This window comes from Somniosus microcephalus, chromosome 23 (assembly GCF_052327205.1).
Source record: "Somniosus microcephalus isolate GS21.2 chromosome 23, FLI_Smic_1.0, whole genome shotgun sequence".
Lineage (NCBI taxonomy): Eukaryota > Metazoa > Chordata > Chondrichthyes > Squaliformes > Somniosidae > Somniosus > Somniosus microcephalus.
Window position 1 is genome coordinate 21,775,535 of NC_141009.1, and position 27,689 is coordinate 21,803,223.

The window sequence follows — 27,689 nt, forward strand, 5'->3', positions numbered from 1 at the left end:
GTCTCTGTCACAGGTGGGGCAGACGGTGGTTGAAGGGGCGGGTGGGTGGGGTGCTTGAGTTGATGTGTGCTCCTTGTGCTGCCTGCGCTTGGCTTCCGCTTGCTCCCGGCGAAGAGACCCGAGGTGTTCGGCGCCTTCCTGGATGCTTCTAAGGCTTGTAAGGCAGCCTTTGCTGTAGAGGATGTGCAGTGCAGGCAGTTAGTGGGGCCCCAAAGCGCTGGGCCATTGAGCAGCTCAAGCTGGTGACCTCCCCATGCTCCGAGATCGCTTGGTCTCATCCATGATAAGAGCGGAGGAGTTGCTGTAGTGGGAGGAAAGATCAGCGAGACACAGTCACCACAGGGTGTTCTCGCACACCTCCAGCAGTTAGCTTGTTGGCAGCTTACATAGAATCCAGGCGCAGTTAGCTTCAGTGCCGGGTTCCTGCCAATGCACGACTTGTACATAGAATTACACGGAATGTACAGCACAGAAACAGGCCATTCGGCCCACGCGAGCCTCCTCCCACCCCTCTTCGCCTAACCCCATCAGCATGTACAATTTTGAGTCGATTTCAAAATATTAATAATGAACGTTTCCATCTGAGTTCACTAAGATTTAAATTGCTCACTTTCTGAGGGAGTGAGATGAGCCTTTATCCATTGTTATTGGGATTTAAACATTGTGACGTTCTCAAAGGTCACATTTATTTAGTCAGAGCGAGGCTTCCCAGGATACACCGTGAGAGTGTGACGGCGTGAGAAGTGTGACGGCGTGAGAAGTGTGACGGCGTGAGAAGTGTGACGGGGTGAGAGTGTGACGGGGTGAGAGTGTGACGGGGTGAGAGTGTGACGGGGTGAGAGTGTGACGGGGTGAGAGTGTGACGGTGTGAGAAGCAGCGACAGAGGGGTTTCTCCTCAAGTCACCCACCCTGCTGAACTTAGATTAACCGGCCCTTTTCGTGGCTTTCAATGGCCAGCTGTTGGTGTGGGGGGATTGGCTGCCGTGTTTGCCCACCGAACATCAAAGGTCATTCACTCTGCGAAGCACTTTGAGACATTTTAACGATGCGATAAGACGCTGTATAAATAGAAGTATGCCTGCCTGTCCTTTTATTCCTCTCTCCTTCCTCTAAGATACTACCAGAAATCAGCTTGACGGGGCCTGGTGTGACTTTCTGATATATATCCCAGTAATTATTTACAGTGCTATATAAAAACAGCTTTCTGTTTTTCCCAGATGATACGACAGGAATACACTCCATATACACAGTATATCAAGGACACGAGATAATGTTTCATGTCTCCACAATGTTGCCGTACTCTAAAGAAAACAAGCAGCAGGTAAACTACTTTTGTATTTGTGACTAAGCTCGTTACTGTTGAAGATACCTCTTGTGTTGTACAGATGTGTATAACATTCTCTATGGGGCATGTCAAACATGGGGTCTTACAGACTGATAATTGAGTATCTGTTACTGTCATTGTGCAAAGGCGGCAAGCAGGGATCAACTGCTTCTCCACAGGGAAGGACGAAGGGAGAAAAAAGAAAGACTTGCATTTATATAGCGCCTTTCACGACCACCGGACGTCTCAAAGCGCTTTACAGCCAATGAAGTACTTTTGAAGTGTAGTCACTGTTGTAATGTGGGATTTGGAGGGTTTAGATGGGGAGGTGCCAGTAGGCCCGCTGCGCTGCGCTCTCCAGCAGGGCCGCTGCACTGCGCTCTCCAGCAGGCCCGCTGCACTCTCCAGCAGGGCCGCTGCGCTGCGCTCTCCAGCAGGGCTGCTGCGCTCGCCAGCTGGTGGCTCAGAAGCGAGGTATTTGGCGATCTTGCGAGCGGGCTCGTGTCTGTACAGCAGGGATGTAGCCTGGTCTAGCCAGGAAGGAGGCAGATGGAACAAGAGAGTATGACATCCTGAAGAAAGACTAGGGCCGCGATTTTGTCAGCGGTTTCGCGATGGGTGCGGGACAGCTGGTTTCCAGTCCCGCCCCCAGCTGCCTCAGCTCCACAGACGTGATTTTCCCTTGATTGACCTTGTTACTGGCCAATTAACGGGAAGCGGATCTGATGACGTCATTTGATGATGCGTCATCTGCCGGTTTCCTTAAAGGGACCACGCGCACAATTTTATATTGACAGTTGATTTCTCAGTATTTGACAACATTGAGGTGCTGAAAACACTGACAATCACAGCACAAAATTAAACTCTTGCACCCAGGCTCTCCAATGACTCCCTCCAAATGCTGGAATAGATGGCAGCTGCAGGTGAGATGGCAGAAGCGATCTGTCACTGGTGAGAGAGGTTCTCCCAATGAAGTGGCACTGGACATGGATTTAAAAACTTGTAAGCTAAAGAAATCTGTAAATGTTTAAAAAATGCAGTAACCAACATTTTCTTTGCTCTGATACTCACTGTGCAACATTGGATCCTTCACACCACTTCTGCAGCTGTCATCATTTCACAAACATTACACCAGACTCTCAACACACCACACTTACCTGGCGTGGTGTTCGGACGTCGGGAAACCCGACCCAGAAGCGGGAAAATCCAAAAACAGGCTGAAAACTACTGACGAGTACCTGTTAATAGGCAAGTAATTGCCTTTAATCCATTTCCCGCCGTTAGGTGTCGGGTCCATTTGCAAATCGGGGACCCGACATTTGAGAAAGCTGTTTGGAGGCAGGTGAGTCATCAAATGGCGTCATCTGACTGGCTTCTTCTTAATTGGCCGGCAAGCCTGCAGAGCGGGCTTAACGAGGCCAATCGATGTAAAATCATGTCCGTTGGCCGGATGCAGTTGGGGGCAGGACTGGAACCCGGAAACCAGCTGACCCACTCCCAAGCCGCATCCACTTGCCAAATCGGGGCCTCAAGGTTTTCAAGGGGAGACTGGATAGGCACTTGAGGGAAATAAACTTGCAGGACTACGGGGATAGAGTGGGGGAATGGGTCTAACTGGATTGCTCTACAGAGAGCCGGCACGGACTCGATGGGCCGAATGGCCTCCTTCTATAAACCTTTCTAAATCACTGATTAGACCTCAGCTGGAGTACTGTATCCAATTCTGGGCACCTCACTTTAGGAAGGATGTCAACACCTTAGAGAGGGTGCAGAAGAGATTTACTAGAATGGTGCCAGGGGTGAGGGACTTCAGTTATGAGTCGAGACTATAGAAGCTTAGAGCAGAGAAGGTTAAGGGAAGATTTAATAGAGGCGTTCAAAATTATGAAGGGTTTTGATAGAGTAAAGAAAGAGAACAGTGGGAAGAGGGTTGTTAACCTGAGGACACAGATTTCAGGTAATTGGCAAAACAAATACAGAGGGGAGATGAGGAGAATTTGTTTTAGGTAGCGAGTTACGATGATCTGGGATGCACTGCCTGAAAGGGTGGTGGAAGCAGATTCAATAGTAACCTTCAAAAGGGAATTGGATACATACTTGAAAAGAAAAAAATTGCAGGGCAATGGGGAAAGAGCAGGGGGAGTGGGACTAATCGGGTAGCTCTACCAAAAGAAGCGGCACATGCACGATGGGCCGAATGGCCTCTTTCTGTGCAATATGACTCCCCCAGTGAGTACTCCTAAAAACTGCATCAATTGCTTTCCATCGGGGAACTTCAGGACTGAGAACTGTCAGGCTGGTGATGCCCATGTGTTTTGACCATTGCTTTCTCCCAAAAGTTGGGTGAAACTTCGAAGACACTGAACTGCTTTTGAAAGTGAGTTTGTATTAGAAATACAACATTACGTACCTGGTTCCGAACAATTTTTTGCCAGCTCTTGTTCTATGTCTGGCGCTGAGCCTTGGTAAGTAAAGGCTGTGACTTGGGGTTAACGTTTAATTAGGGCCTTGGGTAACTCGGGCTTCCACCGATCCAGCCGGCGGCTCTGATCTTTGGTCTTGTTGGATAGACTTAAAGTTTTTTTGTTCCCATTTGAGTTTCTTCCAAGCCAGGAAGAGCTTGCGATCTGAAACGCCTGACCCACTACACGGTGACCTCTGCCGGTTCAAACCCAGGCCTGCCACGTGCCGACACATCCCAAGCCAATTCCACTTGCGTTGAATTCCCAAGTGGAAGGCCTTTCAGTATTGCTGCAAATGTCAATTAGCGTGCGTTGTTATGGCTGGTGACGTGTCACAAAGAATAAGCCCCAGCGTCGGCGGCTGTACTATAGAAGTGGATTGCAGTGACCTTTGCTGAGCCATGCTTTTAACAGTCTCGTAGCTGCACACGCAACCTGCCCCGCCCTTTTCTTGTGAAGCGGATAGGACTTCAGTAGACCAGGAGGAGTACAATTATTCCTCGTAACTCTATATGCTTTTGACATCACCTACCGCACTCTGATGTGCTACAGAGAGTTTGGGGGAAAAATTCAGTATCGCCCCGTTTGGGGTGCTATTATTGGCCATGCGCAAAGTTTAGCGCCTGGCGCTAATTATCGCCTCTGACGGCAAACTTGGCTTTTATCGCCCCTGGAGGTGATTGAAGCACTAAATCAGGCGCTACACACCTCTCTTAAGGTGCAAAGTCCGAGGAGCGAGGCGCTACCTCAGAGCGCAGGCGAAGCAAGGAAGTGCATATCAAAATGAACCTGCAAAGTGCTGCTCAGTACCCAAAACTCCTTCACACAGCGTTGAATCTCTCCAGAAGTCTCTCTCTCTCAGAATGCGTGGTGCACAAATCTCACCAACAAAAAAAGGCAGGAAGCGGCCGCCTTTAAATAGCGCTCCCCCAGTCCCTTTCTGACTGCAAATCGCTCCCCTCAACCTGTCGTTGCTAGCGGCAGACGGTAAGGCAGGGGGCGCCACTCAATATCCGGTCCGGGGCGCTACCAGGACGTTGCGCACCCGACTGACGTCACGATCTGCCGGCGCAGGAGATCGTGGCGGTAGTGTTTAGCACCGCCGCAAAATTTCTAGTTAATTTCGCAAGCGGCGCAAACATCGCCGTGCCCGGGCGCTAGTTGCTTTGCGCCCCATTAGCGCCCTCTTAAGGCGCTAACGGGAGGCGCAAACAACTGAATTTTTCCCGCTTTGGGTGTGAAAGATGGCTTATGCTTCCTTACAGCGGATGTTAATGTGCACATGCTTTCAATAAATTGTATTTCCATTGTCACGCACCTAAAAAATGAAGGCTAACTCATTGGCATACTGCTCAATCAACTTGTATTTAGGGCTGCGTTGGCTGGCACATTTAATGCTTTATCCATACTTCTGGGATCTTGAGAGCGATGCCTTGAGGCCTCCCGCGTTCTTCAGCAGTGTTCGAGCAGCACCTGGGTCACAAGTAATCCATATTAAAATTGAAGCCTTTAATAATATCACAGAGCAATATTTAAGGCATTATCCCAGTGCTGCAAATAGAATAACCTGAAGGGACCGACGCTGTTCAGTTCCTGCTTCCCATTGGTGGGCTGATCGCAGCTCACTCATCCGTGTCAACGTGCTCATAGAAAGAAGCATAGAGCCTGGGTCCCCGGAGACCATCCTCTCTGAATTACTGCCGCTCTACAACATACAACCGTCATATATTTCCAAGAAAAGTTCAGAATTTCAACCTGTGTTTCTTTTTATTGAATAAGTGACATGATAGGGTTTTTAAATTTCCTCCTGGAACAAAAAGAGGTAAATACATAGTAAATCATAACAGACAAAACATTTATTATAGAAATATATTAGAGTATATGTGCTCATGTCATTGTGATCTGGAATGCACTGCCTGAAAGGGCGGTGGAAGTAGATTCAATAGTAACTTTCAAAGGGGCATTCGATACATACCTGAAAAGGACACCATTTACAGGGCTCTGGGGAAAGAGCTGGGGAGCGGGGCTAATTGGACAGCTCTGTCAGAGAGCTGGCACAGGCATGATGGGCTGAAGGGCCTCCTTCTGTGCTGTACCATTCTATGATTTTTATCATAAGGGTACCAAAAGAGTAGGAGTGAGTTAAAAGGTGTACAGAGTTGCCAGGTTTGAGATGATTGATTCGCAGAGGTAAGTTTGTTCCATGCCCCCTTTCCCACCACTGCCGCAGTTGGTAAAACTCTGTACAAAGGTGCCTCACCGAGGGCTGATTTCCCAATTTAGTGCTCCCTGCAAGAAGTGGTGCTCACAAGGGGAGAGCTGGTCTGGACTTATTGCACTCAATGTTCCATCCACTAATTTAAATAGATGGAAAATCAAAGTCTCACAGTTCCTGATTGGTGCGCATGCGATATGATAGATAAATGGAATCGATCACAAGGCAGAGAATGAATTGACGGATTCAGCTAATGCCATTAAAGGGAGGCTCAAGTGCTTTGTAACATAAGAACATAAACAGGAGCAGGAGTCGGCCAATCGGCCCCTCGAGCCTGCTCCACCATTCAATAAGATCATGGCTGATCCAATCTTAGCCTCAACTCCACTTCCCTGCTCTCTCCCCATACCCCTCGACCCCCTTGTAGTTCAAATGTCTGTCAGTCTCAGCCTTGAATATATTCAGTGACTCCGCCTCCACAGCTCTCTGGGGTCGAGAATTCCAAAGATTCACCACCCTCTGAGAGAAGGAATTCCTCCTTATCTCAGTCTTAAATGGGCGACCCCTTATCCTGAAACTATGCCCCCTAGTTTTAGATACCCCCACCAGGGGAAACACCCTCTCAGCATCCACCCTGTCAATCCCCATTATGCGCACCCTGAAATAAGGAAGCCGCCTTGAAGATTGTTCCTTGCTGTGTCTATTTGCCTATATTCTGCAAATAAAATAACCTGAAGGGACCAGTGCTGTTCAGTTTTGCTTCCCATTTGTGAGCTGATCGCAGCTCACTCATCCGTGTCACGTTGGTGAGGCTCAGTGTGCTCATAGAAAGAAGCATCGAGCCTGGGTCCTCGGAGACCATCCCCAGTTACAGCTTTCTCCGGGGATTGTCCTCCACTTGTAGTGTCTGTCAGGCCTTGTGCTCCAGGTCCTTGATGCACAACGACATTATTGCTGGTTTATTAATAAACAAATTGCAGTCTGCAATGATTTAATTTCTCTAGTAGATCCCATTCTTTGTAGTACTTTCCTTTTCTCGTTCTGTGTACGACACGAGTTCTATCGAGCCTGCCTGCAATTTAAACAAACAATTGCTGATTCCGAACAACAGTGTTTGTGTCATTTTAATAGTCAGCTCTATAAACTGATGTGCTTAATTGCTGAGAAGTAAAAACAAACTGATAAACACCTGGCAGTGATGGACATGTTTACAATGCCAAATATCTGCTGGAACCTTTCCTCGGGGGGCACTGCACCCTGTTGAGGGGCGGGGGGTCACCAGATCGCAGAGTCACCTCCTGGGTCTGTGCTATCTTTCTCTTTACGATGCTGACTGACCTATTGCGATTCAGTATTTTCTATTCTTTTACTTTATTTTAAATGTCTGGTGGGAGGCGAGGAGGGGAAGAAGTACTTTTATAATCAACTTTCAAAATTTACTTCAGAAATTTATTTTTTGCACATTTCTGAAGTTGAGCTTTACAAAAGTAGAGTTGGAGACACTCGGACTGACTTTTGAAATAAGCGCACAGTTTGGCTTAACGCGCTCGTGTGCCATTCCTTCCTGCGTTATTTTTTCAAGCCACCTGTGTCACTATTCTTGAAATAAACTTTAAGGAAACAGCAATCCTCCCATAGTCTTTTTTTAATTTTAGTGCAGAGATGCTCCTGTAGTCCTGTCACACGCACATGTAATAAACACAAATGTATTGGCAGCCACATTAAGGGCAGTATTACAAACGAAGATAGCAGTTCACTCAATGGTGTCTGGTTTTGTTTCTCTGTAAACTGCTTGTCGGAGCAAACATCCCCCTTTCTCCGAGGTTGCAAGAGGCCACCCAGTGAGATGAAACGGGAATGTTGCCTACGGCCCCCCCTAGCCTTGTCCCCCTTGGTGCCACAGGAGAGGAACTTGATGGTGTCGTGAAGAGAGAGGATTTGATACAGAAATGTGGTGGAAACAGATTCAATAGTAGCTTTCAAAAGGGAATTGGATAAATACTCGAAGAAGAAAAAATTGCATTGATATGAAGAAAGAGTGGAGGATTGGGACTAATTGGATTGCTCTTCGAAAGAGCCGGCACAGATTCGATGGGCTGAATGGCCTCCTTCTGTGCTGTACTTGTATGAGTCTATGATTTTCTGAAATGTCTGTTCCCAGGCACCCTCTGACCAGTAGGTTAAAAGCATAAACCACAAGAGAGGCATCCGTAAGATTTTCTGCATGACTCCCCTTTTGTTGGATTGAGGGTCATGCACTAGTTTGAATAAATCCACTTCTTTAATTTCTCTTGTATTGTAGTACTTTTTGCAAAGTTAAAACAATATGCTTCCAACATTTCCGTACCTTGCTGTAGTAACAACTAATCCAGCTTGCTATATTTGGCAGCATAATGTGGAAATATTCACTGTAAGCTGTGGAGTTATTGGGTCATAGAGAAAAGAAATGTGGGAGTGAGTGTTGATCATATTAGATAAGGGATAGTTTGTTACCATTTACATTGTTTAATTCACAAATTATGCAAATATGATGAGAAAAAAATGATTTCCAAAGGCTCAAAGAGACAAATTAAGTATGATAATTGCTTTGCAGTTTATGCTTCTTCTCCACTTCCCTAATTACATTGCACTTTTTACAACTGACGATGTATTTATGTTACTTGTTTTGGCAGTGCGATTTTGATTCTTACCATCATCATTAGCACTTAGATCATTAAAGACGTTCAGGGAAGGATGTCAGAATTCTCATTGGATCTGGAGCTGGAGTAGGAGCGCAATTGAATCCGGGAGGTTTAATCCCGCGGCATGGAGGGCTGTGATGTCTAACTTTCGGCAATCGCATGAATTTCAAACGAGGCAGCAGTTAATTGACCCATTTTCTTTTAATTGAAGTTCTCATCCGGCGCAGTGTTAAAGAAAAAATAGATGTGACTGACACTTTAATGACATCTTAAACTCAGCCTCAATTGATTGCAAGTTATAAAATGCCCACTGCGCCCGGAATTTATGGGATGGGGATGGGGAGTTAAGTAATAACTTGTTCCAGCTGGGTTTATGCGTGCACTCTATCTGGATCTGCTTGAGTCACCTGTTGCAATGTTGTGGGCTCTGCCGATGGCCCAGCAGGTGTGTCCAGTAAAGGTTAGTCGCTAAACCGTACAGACCAGGCAGGTACCGTGGGGCGATCCCACGATCCGGCACTCCCAGTGGGGGGCAGCACTCACCGGGAGGGCATCTCAGCAAATCCCGAGCTGCTCACACACAAGACCCCGAGATGTGCTCCCTGGGAGTGCTGAACCCTGTTTGGGGGGGCACCGGACTACGGAGTCACCACCTGTGTTCCCTCCTGGGACAGCGGTTCACATAGGATATTGTCACATATCCCTATTGCCCAAATAGAAGTTTGAGGATGGGGAAAGTCTGCTGCTAACCCTTAATTAGATCAAGTCTTGTCCTTGACAAGGCCTTGGACAACGTGGACCACTTTCCATACCTTGCGAGCCTACTGTCAACAAGGGCAGATGTCAACGACGTAGTCCAACACTGCCTTCAGTGTGCCAGTGCAGCCTTCGGTCGCCTGAGGAAGAGAGTGTTTGAAGACCAGGACCTCAAATCTGGCACTAAGTTCATGGTCTACAGAGCAGCAGTGATACCCGCCCTGCTGTATGTCTCAGAGACATGGACCATGTACAGCAGGCACCTCAAAGCACTGGAGAGCAACCACCAACGCTGCCTCCGCAAGATCCAACAAATCCATTGGCAGGATAGGCGCACCAACATCAGTGTTCTCGCTCAGACCAACATCCCCAGCATCGAAGCTTTGACCACGCTCAATCAGCTCTGATGGACGGGTCACATTGTCCGCATGCCCGATAGAGGACTCCCAAAACAAGCGCTCTACTCGGAGCTCTGGCACGGCAAGAGAGCACCAGGTGGGCAGAGAAGACGCTTCAAGGACACCCTCAAAGCCTCCTTGAAAAAGTGCAACATCCCCACCGACACCTGGGAATCCCTGGCCCAAGACATAGAAACATAGAAGATAGGAGCAGGAGTAGGCCATTCGGCCCCTCAAGCCTGCTCCGCCATTCAATGAGATCATGGCTGATCATCCAATTTCAGTACCCTGTCCCTGCCTTCTCCCCATATCCCTTGATCCCTTTAGCCTTAAGAAATATATCCAACTTCTTCTTGAATATATTTAATGAATTGGCCTCCACTGCCTTCTGTGGTAGAGAATTCCACAGGTTCACCACTCTCTAGGCGAAGAAATTCCTCCTCATCTCTGTCCTAAATGGCTTACTCCTTATCCTTAGACTGTGACCCCTGGTTCTGGACTCCTTGGCCATCGGGAACATCCTTCCTGCATCCAGTCTGTCCAGTCCTGTCAGAATTTTATAAGTTTCAATGAGATCCCCTCTCATTCTTCTAAACTCCAGTGAGTATAAGCCCAATCGACTCGCTCGCTCCTCATGCGTCATTCCTGCCACCCCAGGTATCAGTCTGGTGAATCTTCGCTGCACTCCCTCCATGGCAAGAACATCCTTCCTCAGATAAGGCAACCAAAACTGCACACAATACTCAAGGTGTGGTCTCACCAAGGCCCTGTACAACTGCAGCAAGACAACCTTGTTCTTGTACTCGAACCCTCTCGCTACGAAGGCCAACATACCATTTGCCTTCTTAACCGCCTGCTGCACCTGCATGCTTACCTTCAGTGACTGATGCACAAGGACACCCAGGTCTCATTGCACTTCCCCTTCTCCCAATCTATTGCCGTTCAGATAATAATCTGCCTTCCTGTTTTTGCCACCAAAGTGGATAACCTCACATTTATCCACATTATACTGCATCTGCCATGCTTCTGCCCAATCACCCAACCTGTCCAAATCATACTGGAGTTTCTCGGCATCCTCCTCACAGCACACACGTCCACCCAGCTTTGTGTCGTCTGCAAACTTGGAGATATTACATCTAGTTCCCTCGTCTAGATCATTTATATATATTGTGAATAGCTGGGGTCCTAGGACTGATCCCTGCGGTACCCCACTAGTCACTGCCTGCCACTCGGAAAAAGAGCCAATTATTCCAACTCTTTGCTTCCTGTCTGCCAACCAGTTCTTTATCCAAGTCAGTACCTTGCCCCCAATCCCATGTGCCTTAACTTTACACGCTAATCTCTTATGCGGGACCTTATCGAAAGCCTTCTGAAAGTCCAAATACACCACATCCACTGGTTCTCCCTTATCTATTTTACCAGTTACAAAAATTCCAGTAGATTAGTCAAGCATGATTTAACTTTTGTAAATCCATGTTGACTTTGTCCGATCCTGTCACTGTTTTCTAAGTGCTCTGCTATTACATCTTTTATAATGGACTGTAACATTTCCCCCACCACCAATGTCAGGCTTACCGGTCTATAATTCCCATTTTCTCTCTACCACCTTTTTTGAATAGTGGGGTAACATTAGCTACCCTCCAATCCATGGGAACTGTTCCAGAGTCTATCGAATTTTGGAAGATGACCAGCAATGCATCCACTATTTCTAGGGCCATTTCCCTAAGTACCCTAGGATGTAGATTATCAGACCCTGGGGATTTATCGGCCTTCAATCCTGTCAATTTCCCTATCACCATTTCCCTACAAATACTGATGTCTTTCAGTTCCTCTCTCTCATTAGACCCTATGTTCCCCGACATCTCTGGGAGGTTATTTGTGTCCTCCTTTGTGAAGACAGAACCAAAACATGTATTTAATTGGTCTGCCATTTCTTTGTTCCCCATTATAAATTCCCCTGATTCTGACTGCAAGGGACCTACGCTTGACTTCACCAATCTTTTTCTCTTCACATATCTATAAGGGTTGCACTACTTACAAATTTGTCAATCTATCAATAACTACTTGCATCAATATTGCGCCTTTGAATGTAGAAAGGACAAAAAGTGGATGCTTAGACAAAGAAGGAACTATTAGCAAGACCGAGCAAAAGTCTGATCAAACAGATGGGTTTTAAGGAGAGCCTTAAAGATGGAGAGGATGGTGGAGAGGTTTTGGGAGGGAACTTCAGAAAGTGGGACATGGGCAGCTGCCAATGGTGGACCCAGGGGTGGGGGCATGACACAGGAGCCAGAGTCAGAGGAACGGAGAATTTGGAGGGGTCAAGTTGTAGTATTGGAGAAAGTTATATGTAGATAAGTCGGGCGGGAAGATTTAAACACAAGGATGAGAATTTTAAACTTGAGCCACAGGGGACCTGGGAGCGGTATAGGTCAGTGAGAACAGGGGTGACGGGCAAGCGAGACTTGGTGCGGGATCGGATACGGCCAGCAGAGTTTTGATGAGCCAAAGTTTACGGTTGGGAGATTAGCCGGGAGCGCATTGGTATAGTCAAGTCTGGAGGTAACAAAGGCATGAATGAGGGTACCAGCACCACATCGGTTGACATAGGGGCAGCTGTCAAGAGATGTTAAGGAGGTGGAATTGGGCATTGTTTGTGATGAAAAGGATACAAGATTGGAACCTCAGCTCGGGGTTGAATAGAGCACTGAGGCTGAGAACAGTTTGGCTTGGCTTGAGACTGTGGCTGGGGAGCGGGATAGAGTGAACAGAGAGCAGACAAAGGTTTGTGGCCAGGCTAAAGATAATGGCTTCGGTTTTCTGAATGTTTAACTGAATTTAAATGACTGCTCATCCAAGACTGGATGTCGGACCAGCCGTCTAACCACACAATATTGTTCCATAGACGCAGCTAATTTATCACTGGGGCCATTTTATTTTCATATTTCTGACAGAATCAGCCAATTATTCAACTGTTAGCGTGGTTGGTTTTACACGTCTTAATCTGTATTAAGTTAGCGATGCCAACCTTGATCTACAGGTATTGGTGCAATTTCCGGCAGGCATGTTAGTTAAAGGTAGGACAAGAGAGACGGCACTTCAATTGATGTCCAAAAACTAATATAAAAAAAACTGAAATAATGATGAACTTCAAACCTATATCTTTACTAATCCATTGCACGGGACACTTAATTAGATACTGCGCCGTGACACCCATTTAATATTTGACTCCAGGCTTTTCACTGAAGATCGATCTTGGTGCCAAGTTCAATTAAAATGTTGATGATTAATTATTGCTAATTTCCCCAGCACACTTTTTAAAATTCAGAGCTTTGAAGAACATCCTACTTCAAAGGATCTGTCAGATCTGAGCAATTATAATAAGTGTCCTCAAAAGCGGAGAGGAAAAATATGAATATACTTAATTGTTTTAATAATAACTTTTTTGGAAAACCCTTTTTCTGTTTACAAATGTGCAGTCAAATGATGTGACTGGATACCGAAATTCATCTATGTGTCACCTGTGTGTGTGCGTGTGTTTTTTTCACTCCCCAGACATTTGTTGAATGTTTTTTAATCCAGACTGTTCCCCCTTAAGACTAATTTACAGTTTAGTTCTGATGGAGGGCCTGTGTCCAACATGTTAATGGTCTTTTCTCTTTACAGATGCTAGTGTCAGCTGTGGGTCAGCGGGTAGCACCCTCACCTCTGAATCTAGAAGGTTGTGGGTTCAAGTCCCACTCCAGAGACTTGAGCACAAAAATCTAGGCTGACACTCCAGTGCAGTGCTGAGGGAGTGCTGCACTGTTGGAGGTGTCGTCTTTTGGATGAGACGTTAAACCGAGGCCTCGTCCTCTCTCTCAGGTGGGCGTAAAAGATCCCACGGCACTCTTTCGAAGAAGAGCAGGGGAGTTCTCCCCGGTGTCCTGGCCAATATTTATCCCTCAACCAACATCACTAAAACTTGCTGTGCACAAATTGGCTGCCGTGTTTCCCACATTACAACAGTGACTATACTTCAAAATGTACTTCATTGGCTGTAAAGCGCTTTGGGACATCTGGTGGTCGTGAAAGGCACTCTATAAATGAAAGTCTCTGTCTTTCTGATGGACCCACTCAGTATTTACAGAATTTTCTGTTTTCATTTCAGATTTCTACCATTTTCAGTTTATATCATTATTTTCAGTTGCCATTTCCCATTTGTTGCCCCAGAATGTCTCCAAGTCTCTCCAATGCATTGCCAGTAATTCATTTATCTGGTACCCTCACTTTTGTTAGTTGCCAATTCATATCTGACCTTTTTTCCTCACACACAGTTGTCATTGCTATTTTGTTACTCTCCCTCTCATTATTTCGCCTGGTAAACTGACCGAGTCAATAAGAGCCACTTTCAGCAGTACATATTTGCAGACAAAAATACAGACAAGGGACTGACTTTTATTCTGTTATGTCTCGTAGTTTTGTCAAACGGGTAGTGTTGTCTCTCTTATCTAGAATACTGAATAGCTGGGTCATTAGTTTTCTGACCATGTAAGGATATTTGTGGGGGGGTTTGTGTGTGTGTGGGGGGGGGGTGGAGGGAGGAGATTTTTCTCCACTGCAGAATTTCTTTCTTTATTATGTGCTGTTTTCAATTTAGCAATATGTTTTCGATCATCAATGCATTCCCTTTTACATGGCTGACATTCTTGATTTTTGAAAGTGATTTTTCCGAGCCTTTTGATGACTTTTTGTTCTAGCTATTTTCCATAAAAGAGTTTGCTTGGCCTGACACACTGCTTCACTAAAAGAAGCAATTCCCTTTCGGTGAAGGGCCCCTTTTCCTTTCATCACCATTCTCTACTCTTCATTATCAACACAGTAATGAACGTATTCATTTGCATAGATCAGGTACTGCAATCCTGCTTGTGTTGGGCGGTGAATTTAGATACCTTTTAAAAAAAATTCATTCACAGGATGTGGGTGTCCCTGGCAAGATCAGCATTTATTGCCCATCCCTAATTGTCCTTGAGAAGGTGGTGGTGAGCCGCCATTTCAGAGGGCAGTTAAGAGTCAACATTGCTGTGGGTCTGGAGTTGCATATAGGTCAGACCGGGTAAGGACAGCAGAGTTCCTTCCCTAGTAAACCAGATGGGATTTTATGACAATCCAGTAGTTTCATGGTCACCATTACTGACACTAGCTTTTTTATTCCAGATTTATTTAATTAACTGAATTTAAATTCCCCAGCTGCCATGGTGGGATTTGAACTCACGTCTCAGGATCATTAGTCCAGATCTACTGGATTAACTAGTCCAGTAACATAACCACTATGCTACCGCACCCATTATTGCTGTGGTACTGTACCGGTATCAGTGGCTCCCAACATGCTGGTCTCGCCTAGCCAGTGGCAACACCAAAGTATAATTCTTGGATTAACCACGCCTGCAGCTAAAAAATATGGACCTTTCTGGCTGCTGGCCTTGGCAAATTTGGCAAATATATTTTCATGGTGCCGACGGGCAAGAGGTCCCCCTTTTTTTTAAAACTCAGTTGGCGATTCCGGTGCATTTACCTTGGTGTTACCGCCAGCTGTGCGAGATTCACACGTCCAAGCTGGCGCTGTTAGTCCTGCACCCAGCCCCATATAAAAGTAGCTTAACTTAACCAGTAGTACGTTGAGCAGCAATGAATTGGAATGTTTGGTATTAACATTTCAACTGTCTGTGAATGCTGTTAATGTGATGTAACTGTATAAATATCTCTGTGCCTGACAGTCTGAATCTGACTCATTGGGCTGGATCTTCATTGAGGAGGCAAGTAGGAGACGGGACTACAACTTTCGGGGTTGTAGTCCCGCCTCCATCGAGTTCTAGCCAACCCATGCGATTTTGACTTGATTGACCTTGTTGAGCCTGCCCAGCAGGCCAATTAAGGGCCACCCGGCAACAGGTGACATCACAGATTGGCATTTCATCTGTCAAGACCTTTTGACAGATGAAATATCAGCGTTTGACAAGCTGTCAAACACTGACAATCTGTACTCCAGGTTAATTCCTTCCTCTCAGGATGAATTAGAGATCTCCCTGGAACAGAAAGCTGAATGCTGGAACGATAGCAAAATACTGCAGATGCTGGAAATCCGAAATAACTCTTCCCCCGCCCCCCTTTCTTTTTTTTTCTCTCCCACATGGCAGCTGTCTCCCATTCTGCCATCACGTTTCACACCTAATCAAGAGCCGTCTTTTGTCTCCACTTGTCCTACCACCATCTTGTCTCATTTTGAATACCTCTTAATGTCTCTTCACTTGCCTCTTGTTCTCTCCTAGCCCGGCCTCTTAATCTATTTCATTTCCTGTGCTTTTCCAGTCTTGACAAAGGGTGTGCCCCGAAACGTTGACTCTATTTTCTCTCCACGGATGTTACCTGGCCTGCTGAGTTTTTCCAGCATTTCCGTTGTTGTAGCTGAATGCTGGAACTTTTGACAGCTCGCGGCCATTCTGCTTTCTGTGCCGGTGAGATGAGGGACTCCCGAGACCTGAAGGAAGGAAGGCTGTAAAGGTAAGTACATGTAAGTAAAACTTCTTTAAACACTTTACACACATCAAACACACTTACCTCTGCACTCATGCACCCATCACTCACCTGAACACTGACATCTCGACCCCTCCAAGCCCTTCATCCCGACGGCCCGCCTTGCTAACTTGGCGTGGTTTGGAGCCGTCGGGAATCCCACATTTCACCAATGAAAATAGGGATTAGGCTAAAAACTGCCTGTTAACTACCTGTTAACAGGCAGTTAATTGGCATTAATCCCCTTCCCGCCTCGGCGAGGCGGGTCCCAGTGCGGGTCGGGTACCGGCCTCCTTTGAAACTGGCATGGAGGTGGGTTGGGGGCGGGATGGGTTCATGCCTCCCCGATTTTGGTATTTTAACCCCCCACACACCTCCAATCCCGCCTCCATGGCCCAATGAAAATCCTGCCCAATGTCTTTGAACCCAGTCTTGAAATAGTGCTTCTCACATCACCCATTCTGCTGAAATGACCAGTTTAGTGGCAATTTGTGCAAAATTGTGAACAGCTTTGTTGCTGTGGATCCACGTCGATCACGATCTAGGCTGAGACAATGCACGGCCCTTAAAGTGCGTAAACCGAGAAACCTTTAGTCCCATCAGGGTGAATCCTGACTCTGGTCCTAGATTGTGCTGTTCCAATGCATGATCCAAGCCACACCTTGCACAAACTGGGAAAGATCAGGGTTTGTCTTAGCTTGAAATAAGACCCTTGAAATATGTGGAACTCGGGATCGGGGTTTGGTTCGATGCTCATCCCAACCCCCGAGCACCTGGAATTCACTGCTGGTCTCATTATGCTGCCCGCACGTGACTTAAAGCATTAACATTCCATTCTGTTCAGATGATTACATGGCTGAGGGGGGGGCGGGGAATAGGAAGAGTTTAGTCAGGATGCTGATGTGGGGCAGGCTCGCGGGGGGGGGGAATAGGCAGAGTTTAGTCAGGATGCTGGTGTGGGGCAGGCTCGGGGGGGTGGGAACAGGCAGAGTTTAGTCAGGATGCTGATGTGGGGCAGGCTCGGGGGGGTGGGAATAGGCAGAGTTTAGTCAGGATGCTGGTGTGGGGCAGGCTCGGGGGGGGAATAGGCAGAGTTTAGTCAGGATGCTGGTGTGGGGCAGGCTCGGGGGAGTGGTGGGGGGGGAATAGGCAGAGTTTAGTCAGGATGCGGGTGTGGGGCAGGCTCGGGGGGGTGGGAATAGGCAGAGTTTAGTCAGGATGCTGGTGTGGGGCAGGCTCGGGGGAGTGGGAATAGGCAGAGTTTAGTCAGGATGCTGGTGTGGGGCAGGCTCGGGGGAGTGGGAATAGGCAGAGTTTAGTCAGGATGCTGGTGTGGGGCAGGCTCGGGGGAGTGGTGGGGGGGGAATAGGCAGAGTTTAGTCAGGATGCGGGTGTAGGGCAGGCTCGTGGGGGGGGAATAGGCAGAGTTTAGTCAGGATGCGGGTGTGGGGCAGGCTCGGGAGGGTGGGGGGGGAATAGGCAGAGTTTAGTCAGGATGTTGGTGTGGGGCAGGCTCGGGGGAGTGGTGGGGGGGGGAATAGGCAGAGTTTAGTCAGGATGCGGGTGTGGGGCAGGCTCGGGGGGGTGGGAATAGGCAGAGTTTAGTCAGGATGCTGGTGTGGGGCAGGCTCGGGGGAGTGGTGGGGGGGGAATAGGCAGAGTTTAGTCAGGATGCGGGTGTGGGGCAGGCTCGCGGGGGGGGAATAGGCAGAGTTTAGTCAGGATGCGGGTGTGGGGCAGGCTCGGGAGGGTGGGGGGTGGGGGGGGAATAGGCAGAGTTTAGTCAGGATGCGGGTGTGGGGCAGGCTCGGGGGGGTGGTGGCGGGGGGGAATAGGCAGAGTTTAGTCAGGATGCGGGTGTGGGGCAGGCTCGATGGACCAGCTGGTCCTTTCCTGCCCATCAATTTCGTATGTTCGTATCACGCTTTTCAATGGACTGCTATTTTAGAACTGGGACTCGGATTCTCAGGTCCACGCATGTCACGCGTTGAGTTCGAGAAGCACTGCGGCGCGCAATTTGTTGAAAAAGATCTTCTTTAATTGGGACTAAATAAACTTGCCAATTCTCCTGTGGCTCTCCCAGAACGCCACCAAATAGTGCAGAGGCAGTGCTGCCTTAAATTGTCTGGACACATCTGTTCCAGCTGCTGATTCTCTATTGTGTGCGCCCTCGCTATTGCAGCTAATTAATTAAACAGCATCTTCTAGTCAGTCACACACCCATACACGGACAGGCATGCCGGCAAGAAGCTTCCAAATTGTTACACAGTATTAACTCTCACTTAACAGCTCAAGCTGTTCACATTAATATATTGCAATTCCCTGAAACCTGCTGCACAGATTAATGTAGGCGCGCATTTTAAAAGAACTCCACAATGTCATCAGTACAAAGTGGCAGAATGAGATCATTGCCAAAGGCTTATCTTATTCAGCCTACTCGCAACTTATAAAAAGCTTTATTGCTCGTAAACATCAAATACAACAGTCACAACAATTTCCCACCATTGTTAGTCATAATTCAAAACTCACGGTATAGGTTTTCATTAGTGATACAGATCTATTCCTGTAGTGTCAGCCTCTGTCTGCACTGACACTGATAGCAGGTTTAAGTGTCTCATCTTACAGTAAGGACATTTTACTGAGGTGTCAAATAGAAAACAATCTGATCACGAGGAAGGCTAAAAAAAAATATTGTCGTATGCAGATCAGAAACTTGGCGGGTGGCCAATTAAAATCACCCCGGCTCTCACCTGTCCGAAAGCCACCACGATCGCAACATCTGCAATTTTAACCTGCTCTCCTGAGCAGGCAGCAAAGGACACGTGCCCAGAGCTAGCAGGGTCCTTCTTTACATATGCATGTTGCGGCCCGATGACATCATTGAGACCCGACTGTAATTTTAACTCAGGCCTGAGAGGGGAATTCACCTGGACTTAAAATCGGGGCCCATTGCAATGGCCACAGCAAATTCAAAACAGAATTGATTATCATGTTGCCGTCAACTTAGCAGAGAGTTAACTATCCTGCTATTATTGGGATTATGTAGTAATGTATCAATAGGGTGCGGATGTGGATTTTCTCAGTGGAGTGATAGTTGGGTCATTGTGGAACAAGGCAAAACCTGAATGGTGTTAGTCTTGTCGCCAGCCTTCAATTTGGCAAACAAGTGGATATAGAACCTAATGTGGGTATTGCCATTTAGTTACACCCGAGAGAGCTTTAATTCCTCTGGTGGGAATATTTTTCAAATTGGTTGTTTGTACAGCCCTGATCGCTGTCCAAATTCCTCAGCCCTGATCGCTGTCCAAATTCCTCAGCCCTGATCGCTGTCCAAATTCCTCAGCCCTGATCGCTGTCCAAATTCCTCAGCCCTGATCGCTGTCCAAATTCCTCATGATATGACAGCGTCAATAAGACATCAGGGGGGAAAAATTCAGTTGGTTTGTGCCTCCCGTTAGCGCCTTAAGAGGGCGCAAAGCAACTCGCGCCCGTGCGAGGCGATGTTTGCGCCGCTCACGAAATTAACTAGACATTTTGCGGCGGCGCTAAACACTACCGCCACGATCTCCTGCGCCGGCAGATTGTGACGTCAGTCGAGTGTCCAATGACCGGATATTGAGTGGCGCCCCCTGCCTTGCCGCCTGCCGCTAGCAACGACAGGTTGCGGGGAGCGTTTTGCAGTCAGGAAGGGACTGGGGGAGCGCTAGTTAAAGGCGAACGCTTCCTGCCTTTTTTTGTTGGGGACATTTTTGCACCACGCATTCTGTGAGAGAGACTGCAGGAGATATTCAACGCTGTGTGAAGGAGCTTTGGGTACTGAGCAGCACTTTGCAGGTTCATTCTGATTTGCACTTCCTTGTATCGATTTAGAAGAGACTGTGGGGGCTGCATTCTGAGCCCTTTCCCTGGGCCTCTCCATTGTTCTTTCCAGCAGATTTGATGTACAGGTCTCTCCAGGCCGAGATTCAAGGCTGCAATGAGCAGGATGTGGATGGAGAGTGTAAGGGGATGGGGCTCTGCTCTGCCCAATTGCAGGGGTCTTTAGTGCCTGTTGATGTATTGGGCCTCGGTCTCCTTTATACCCTTGCAGCTTATGTTAGCCTGCAGGTAGGGTGTCACTAAACACCCTCTAAGGAGATAGAGAACAACAGCTTATAGAGGAGGACTAAAATACGGTGGTGACCCGCACAGTTTATACCTAATCTGTGGGGTACTCCTGAGCCCAAGTGCTCCTGGAGTCCTCTCTCTTTTCCCTAGTCTGCTGTTCCCTTGTTTGGCGGGTTCGAAGCGCCCTAATGCCCCTATCTGGTTCTAACTCCAGAATTTGGGTGGAGAACGATGCACTTTAAATAGACACTCGGAGACAAGTAGTCCTTGGAAAAAGAACAGGTGACAACCAATTTTATTTGCCAAGGTAAGTTCTACCACAAACGTAATAAACACACACACACATTTATAACTATAAATAAAATATGAGAGAGAACGGACACAACGAGAATGTTTACACAGTTTTATCTTTACCAAGTCCAATCCCACCAACCCACTTTCCTACCTAAACTAGACTGACAGTTGCAGGCCCTTGGATTTTACTCACAGCCTCCTCCCTTGACAGATGGAATTTTGAGTGCGGTTGTTGGGTTGTTGTTGTTGCTGTCGTCGTCGGAATTCGACCTGTGCCTCGGGGTTCGCCGTACCCCGAACCTCGGAGAGGACCTTGCTGCGTCTGGTCGGGTTTTCTCGAAGTTTGGTTTTGTTGATTGCGCTTTTGGTCGGTTGTCATTGGTTGGTTTGTGCTTGATGGAAAAGGTTCCCGAAATGACTGGAGTGAATGCCGTCTTCCACAGCCACTTCGGTCATTGGTGTCTTCTTGTTGAGGTCCCCGGAACGGGAGTCGGTATACGGTACGGCTTCTTGCGGCGATGTTGCGCCGTCTGGCAGCGGAGTAAACCTTCAGTATACTGATTGAGCCTGGGGCCTGATGGTGGATCTTCTCCTCAGCGCGGTTGGAGTTCTTTAGATGTTAGTTCGCCCCAGCTCGTCTCTCCCGGGCTCGTCTTTTCCCTCAGCGTCTTAACTCGCTCTCCTGTTCGTTCTTCTGGTAATAGTTCTCTCTCAGCGTTGGTCCTTCTTGTGTTCCATATTTATACAGGTAGGTGTGAGGACAGGGGTATTGTTTTGAGTGCACATCGGCTCCTCCAAGTCTGCTGCCCCATTGTGTCAGTCCTGGGACTTGATTAGTTTGGGCCACCTCTTAACTGTAGTGATCCCAAGACTATTGTCCCTAGTCCGAGTTGATTAAGGTGATGATGGCTTGTATTCATAGCCCGATTAGGGGTGAGTCACATATTCAAACCCGGACCGGGTGGTCCCCATTGGCCGGGGGTTTCCTCGCTTCAGGTCTGACTCGGTCCCCTGATTGGCCTTTGAGAATGCACTCTGCTTCGATTGGCTGACATCTATGACTCGCCTCTGAGCCACAGTCCCCTGTATTTGGATGTCCCAGGCATATCCCAGCCTGCTTGTCTGGACCTCTGCCTTGGCCGAAAATGTTGGTTTTAAACTGTATAGGGCAATCCAATTTTTGGTAAAACATGGTTGTGGATTTTCAAACCCTACAAGAGCAAGATCAACCCTCCCCTTTAAGAACTGCCCGGCGCCAGCGTGTCTGTGTTCCATTGCTGACTGACATCACATGAGCTTCGCCAGCGCTCTGAAATAGCGCCTCTCTCCTCAGCCTTTGCGCCTTAAGACAGGTGTGAAGCACCTGATTTAGCGCTCCAATCACCTCCAGGGGCGATAAAAGCCAAGTTTGCAGTCGGAAGCGATAATTAGCGCCAGGTGCTAAACTTTGCACACGGTCGATAATCGCGCCCCAAATGGGGCGATACTGAATTTTTCCCCCCAGGAGTTAGCTGTGCTCAGTTGAATATTAAGTATGGTTTCATTGGCTGAATAGCTGTGCTGGACTTTCTATAGATTGCGACTGGACCTTTCTAAAAGTCCACTTTTCTTTCAAAACATACCCTTCCTTTATAAATTGAATAACTATACTGTTAATGACAGAGCCTGAGCATTTTTAGGGGATAGCTTTCTGTGTACACGCCAGGCCAGAGAACCTCATCTGCTGCCAGAGCACACTGGAAAATCAATTGGTGTTGGAAAAATTCCAATAACATGTATTTGGAAAATTACCCCCTTACTGTTAGCATTTTTAGGAGGGAGTTTTGAAAAAGTGGACTATGGCATATGTGCCAATATGTTTTGAGTAATTTTACATTTGGAAGTGAACCATGCTTGTTTCAGTGAGGCCCTTTCATGAGCCCAATGAGACAAATGTTGAGAGATTTGACATTTATTTCAGGTGCACAAATACTTACCGGACGCAGTCTAACATATTGTTTTAAAAGATTGAAGTCCCGATTTTAACGTCTGGTTCCCGATGTGTTCCTATCTCCTGTCATTTTAACCAGGCAGAATTCAGGCAGGGGTGGGGGTCACCCACCCCAGGCAGGCTGGGGCCTACTTAACATGCTGAAGTCACGGCCCGATGATATCGGTGTTACAAGACGATTTTAACCCCAGAAACCGGGAGGCAGCAGAGTGGCCAAAAGAGGCTACGGTAATTATTTAAAAAACTTTGTGAGGGGGAGGAGTGGATCAAGGCCTGGGGGGTCTCGGTTTGAAGCCACAAAAGTTCTGAAAATTTTGAAGTGGTATTTCAGCGCCCTTATAAATGGGGAACTTCCAGAATGTTTACAGGATTGGGGGCGGGGGGGGGGGGGGGGGTGGGGTGCAGAATGCTCCACCACCCACACCCCAGGAGTGGCATCCTCCAAAGGAATTTGGCTGGTGATGAGTGACGCACGTGCCTGCCATTGATATTTTAATGATAGAATCGCCCCCTGACCTCACACACTCTGGTCAGCACAGTGATAGAATCGCCCCCTGACCTCTCACACTCTGGTCGGCACAGTGATAGAATCGCCCCCTGACCTCACACACTCTGGTCAGCACAGTGATAGAATCGATCCCTGACCTCACACACTCTGGTAGACGCAATGATAGAATCGATCCCTGACCTCACACACTCTGGTCGGCACAGTGATAGAATCGCCCCCTGACCTCTCACACTCTGGTCGGCACAGTGATAGAATCGCCCCCTGACCTCACACACTCTGGTCAGCACAGTGATAGAATCGCCCCCTGACCTCTCACACTCTGGTCAGCACAGTGATAGAATCGACCCCTGACCTCACACACTCTGGTAGACACAATGATAGAATCGCCCTCTGACCTCACACACTCTGGTAGATGCAATGATAGAATCGCCCTCTGACCTCACACACTCTGGCAGACACATTCCAGCACTTACACCAGGATGGATGCCACTTGTGGATTTTAGGGGCCTTTGTCTGTTAGCCTCCAGAGAATGGGCAGTACATCTGACTTATCTCTGGCAATAAAAGCCACAATCCACTGAAAATGCTTGTGCTTCATAGCATACACTTTGGAAGAAAGTGTTTGTTGAAGTTTGAAAAATTGGAAGAAATGCACATGATGATTAGGAATGTTTCATTGTGGTTTTCTAAGAGTAGAAAGATTTTTTTTTACATCGTAAGTTCTTGGACGTCATGAATATAATGAACTGATTTGCAATGGTCAAGTGTTAAACCCTAAATTTGTTCAGAAAATGAAATTGGAGTCTGTGCTTTTCCACAGCAGTTTGTACCTTCTAGAAATAGGGCTTTAGTGCTTCTCGGTTTCTCGGTTTTATCAGTCTTCTTTTCATTAAATTTAAATGGCAGCTGGGGATGGTCTTGTACATTTTTCCAAGTATAGTCTTGAGACTCTTTCCTGCATTATAGAAACACAAGGCATCAGCAAAGAGACTCTTTTTTCATGAGAGAGTTGAGGACCAACACAATTTACGTACAGAAGACTGCCATCAGCAGCTGCAGGTTCTAATAAGTTCCAAATCCCATTAAGACTTTATAGCCCCTTAGCTCTGACTTGAAGCTGCCGATTGCCACTGAGGCTGTGGATAGCTAGTTCTAGATCATATTCCAGCTTTACGAGTGGTATCCCACGGTGAATCACATTCTCCCTGGGTCACGCTGTTTCTGGATGCATTACCCAGCCCTGAGTCCTGACATCTGTCTCACCTGTGTGACTTTAGGGCTTGGGCCTCCACTCAAGAGCCACAAGCTCCCAAGCCAGTCTTGGGTCCGGTGTTCACATCTCCAAATCCAGTCTTGGGCCCGGTGTTCACATCTCCAAATCCAGTCTCGTTCTTAGCCACACACCACGATGCCATCGTCCCCTCAGACCTGGTGATTCTGAGGGGAATTAAAAGAATATATAAATAAATGCATTTCTTCCCCCCCCACCCCAAAAAAAAAGTCCCTCTTGTCCTGGATTTCCACCTGATTAACCGTCTCTCTCTCTGTCGCTCCCGAAACAGGGACTCTATCCACACTCAACTGGGTAGCACAGAAGGGAAGCACATTGCATTCTCCCTGGACCTGGGTTTGATTCAGCTGTGGCTCAGTGGCTAGCACCCTCGCCTCTGAGTCAGAAGGTTGTGGGTTCAGGTCCCACTCCAGAGACTTGAGCACAAAAATCTAGGCTGACACTCCAGTGCAGTGCTGAGGGAGTGCTGCACTGTTGGAGGTGCCATCTTTTGGATGAGACGTTATACTGAGGTACCATCTGCTCTCTCAGGTGGATGTAAAAGATCCTATGGCACTATTTCGAAGAAGAGCAGGGGAGTTATACCCGGTGTTCTGGCCAATTATTATCCCTCAATCAACATCACTAAAACAGATTTTCTGTTCATTATCACATTGCTGTTTGTGGGAGCTTGCTGTGCGTAAATTGGTTGCCGCATTTCCCACATTACATCAGTGACTACACTTCAAAAAGTACTTCATTGGCTGTAAAGCGCTTTGGGATGTCTGGTGGTCGTGAAAGGCGCTATATAAATGCAAGGTTTTTTTTCAAGCCTCGATTCATGGGATGAAAGTTTCTTTCCTCTGATGGCTTTCAGGTTTCAAGCGCACTGAATTTGAGCATTCTCAACCCAGTCAGTCTCCATCTCAAAGAAGCCATAATTCAGCACAATACAGCACCAAATTGGCAGTCTCAAATCAGAGAATCTACTTGTGTGGGAAATGGAATATTTTTACAGCTGGAGCAGGCTGCTTTTAGAAGTTTGAGGCTAATTTTAAAATGCAGTTAATTATTTTAACAATCTAGTAAAGGTGTTAAAATATATCTACCAGTGTGGAGAGGCCTTGAATGATCTGCCCATGCTGACTATTTCAAAAGTGAAGGCTAGTAGTCCAACGAGCTAAGTAAATGGACTGGAATTTGCTGAAAAGCGCATCTACGGCGTACGTCAGTATCATGGTGCAGAAATTCCAGGAAGTTATGGCCTCGCTGACATGCCATTACTTACACAATGCCATCATCTCCTGGGACTTTTCCGCCACTGCATGGAGACCTCCACCAAAACAGCTAAAGTAACTCTGCCCTCCCCCCGTCAAAATCAGTGGCGATCGTAAATTTGCTGAGTTAACGGTACTTTGATTGCTGCTGTCACTTAGACTGTTACAGAATGGCATTGGTGGGTTACGGGGCGGGAGTGTGACGGGGCGGGAGGGTCAGGGGGGCGGAGCGTCACAGGATGGTGGTGGAGGGCTCAAAATCAGTAAAGTATTCAATCACTCAGCAGGTTGCCTATATGAAAGATAACTAAAGGCCCAGAAATTCGGGTCGGGGGCTTCCTGCGGGTGCAAGCCCCCGACCTGCACTTACCTTGCGCGCCGGCAGTTGAGCTCTGGGCTCCCGTGGAATTCCGCTCCGGGGCCTGGCCCAGCTGCCGGCACGCTGTGCTTGCGTGTCCCAGGGGCGTAGTTAGTGCGATGCGTCCCCTGGGATCACGTGAGCCATGGGCAGCCAATCAGAGGAGGGAAAAGCCCATTCATAAGATTGACAGGAAGACCTGTCTAAACGTATGAATATACAGGCCCCAAAATAACAGTAAACCTTCAAATAATTTTTTTTTTAAATCACACGTTTTAAATAAACTATAAATTACATTAAATAACTATTTTAAACAATAATTTAAATTTTTGAAAAAAATAATTTTATAAAAAAACGGGGCTAAAAATAAACTTAGCTTGCTTTAAAGTATTTTTAAAAATAATAAACCTGTGGAAAAAATGTTTTAATTTTAATTAATTGACCAGTTACCTTTTAAAATGCAGGCCTTACGCCTGGTTTTTACATTTCTAAAATCTAAAGACTTACCCTCACGGAAAAATCTGTAAAAAAAAACGTAAGTTCAAAGCGCACGCGCAGACTCCCACGCGCACGGCCTCTGAACCCCTTCGTTCAGAGGAACGGAAGTGCCGGTTTCCCGCGCATGCGCAGTGCACACAAGAAACCGGCACTTCCATCGGGTCCACGCGTGAGTACCCCATGCGTACTCACGCGTTGGGACCCGAATTTCTGGGCCAATATATCTTAATCACAACCTTAAGCAGGCATCGATGCACACCAGCTCTATCACTACACACTGAGGAAGGGCTCCATTTTATAATGAACTTAAAGTTTAATATTGTCTCAACCTTAAAGGAATCCTTGAAGATAGCATTTTTACTGACTTGTTCTCGGAACTTGTTTTTAATCTTCAACATTCAATAAAGTAATAAAATAAGTATTTTGACAGCCAGGCATTGTCCCTGACGGATATCATCTTTACAGTAATATTTATTGAGCTCGTGCTCTAAGCATGGATAGCAACCCGTAATAAAATATGGCTCGGGTCGCACACAGTTCAGGAGAGAACCCTATGCGTGCGGGTCCCGTTTTATATATTCATATAAAATGCAGCCCTGTGTTTGTTTGTCTTCATTAATGAATAGGCAGTTTAAGCTGAAAGTACAGTTCCAAAGCGATATTTTAAAGTACTGCTATGTTGGAGTGAAAAAAAATCACAGGTCAAAGGGCGGAAACGGGACAGTAGCGGAGTTAAAATCTCCGTGCACCACTTAGTGCCTTGTTCTCAGTCTGCCGCCATATTTTATTGGGGCTTTCCGTTGGGCAGGTGGGAGACTTGTTACTGCTTGCAAATCGAGCTCCATCTAGTTGAATCGAACGGTGAGGATGACGAGGCCCCAAAAACATTAAGTAAATAATTATTTTTGTAGGGCCAGGAGGAGCAGGAATGTCCCCTCCCCCCACCCCACGACCTATCTGCCTGATGGTTGTTACACTCGTGAACTGCAGCGGGATCC

The 27,689-nt window shown here is 47.1% G+C and overlaps 1 protein-coding gene and 1 long non-coding RNA gene across 4 annotated transcripts in view; one reads left to right on the forward strand and one right to left on the reverse strand.

Moving 5' to 3' along the window:
- Window positions 1-27,689, forward strand: part of garnl3 (GTPase activating Rap/RanGAP domain like 3) — a 484,279-nt gene that overhangs the window by 330,422 nt on the left and 126,168 nt on the right. For all 3 annotated transcript variants that reach the window (XM_085965587.1, XM_085965586.1, XM_085965588.1), the window contains one exon: window positions 1,219-1,322. In XM_085965587.1, the coding sequence (XP_085821713.1) occupies window positions 1,219-1,322 (104 nt within the window). The remainder of the gene's footprint in view (window positions 1-1,218; window positions 1,323-27,689) is intronic.
- On the reverse strand, window positions 16,132-26,452 carry LOC147101727 (uncharacterized). Its single transcript, XR_015073400.1, has 3 exons — window positions 26,206-26,452; window positions 24,552-24,725; window positions 16,132-16,354 (listed from the first exon to the last, which is right to left on the reverse strand). It is a non-coding gene; the product is annotated as an uncharacterized LOC147101727 (long non-coding RNA).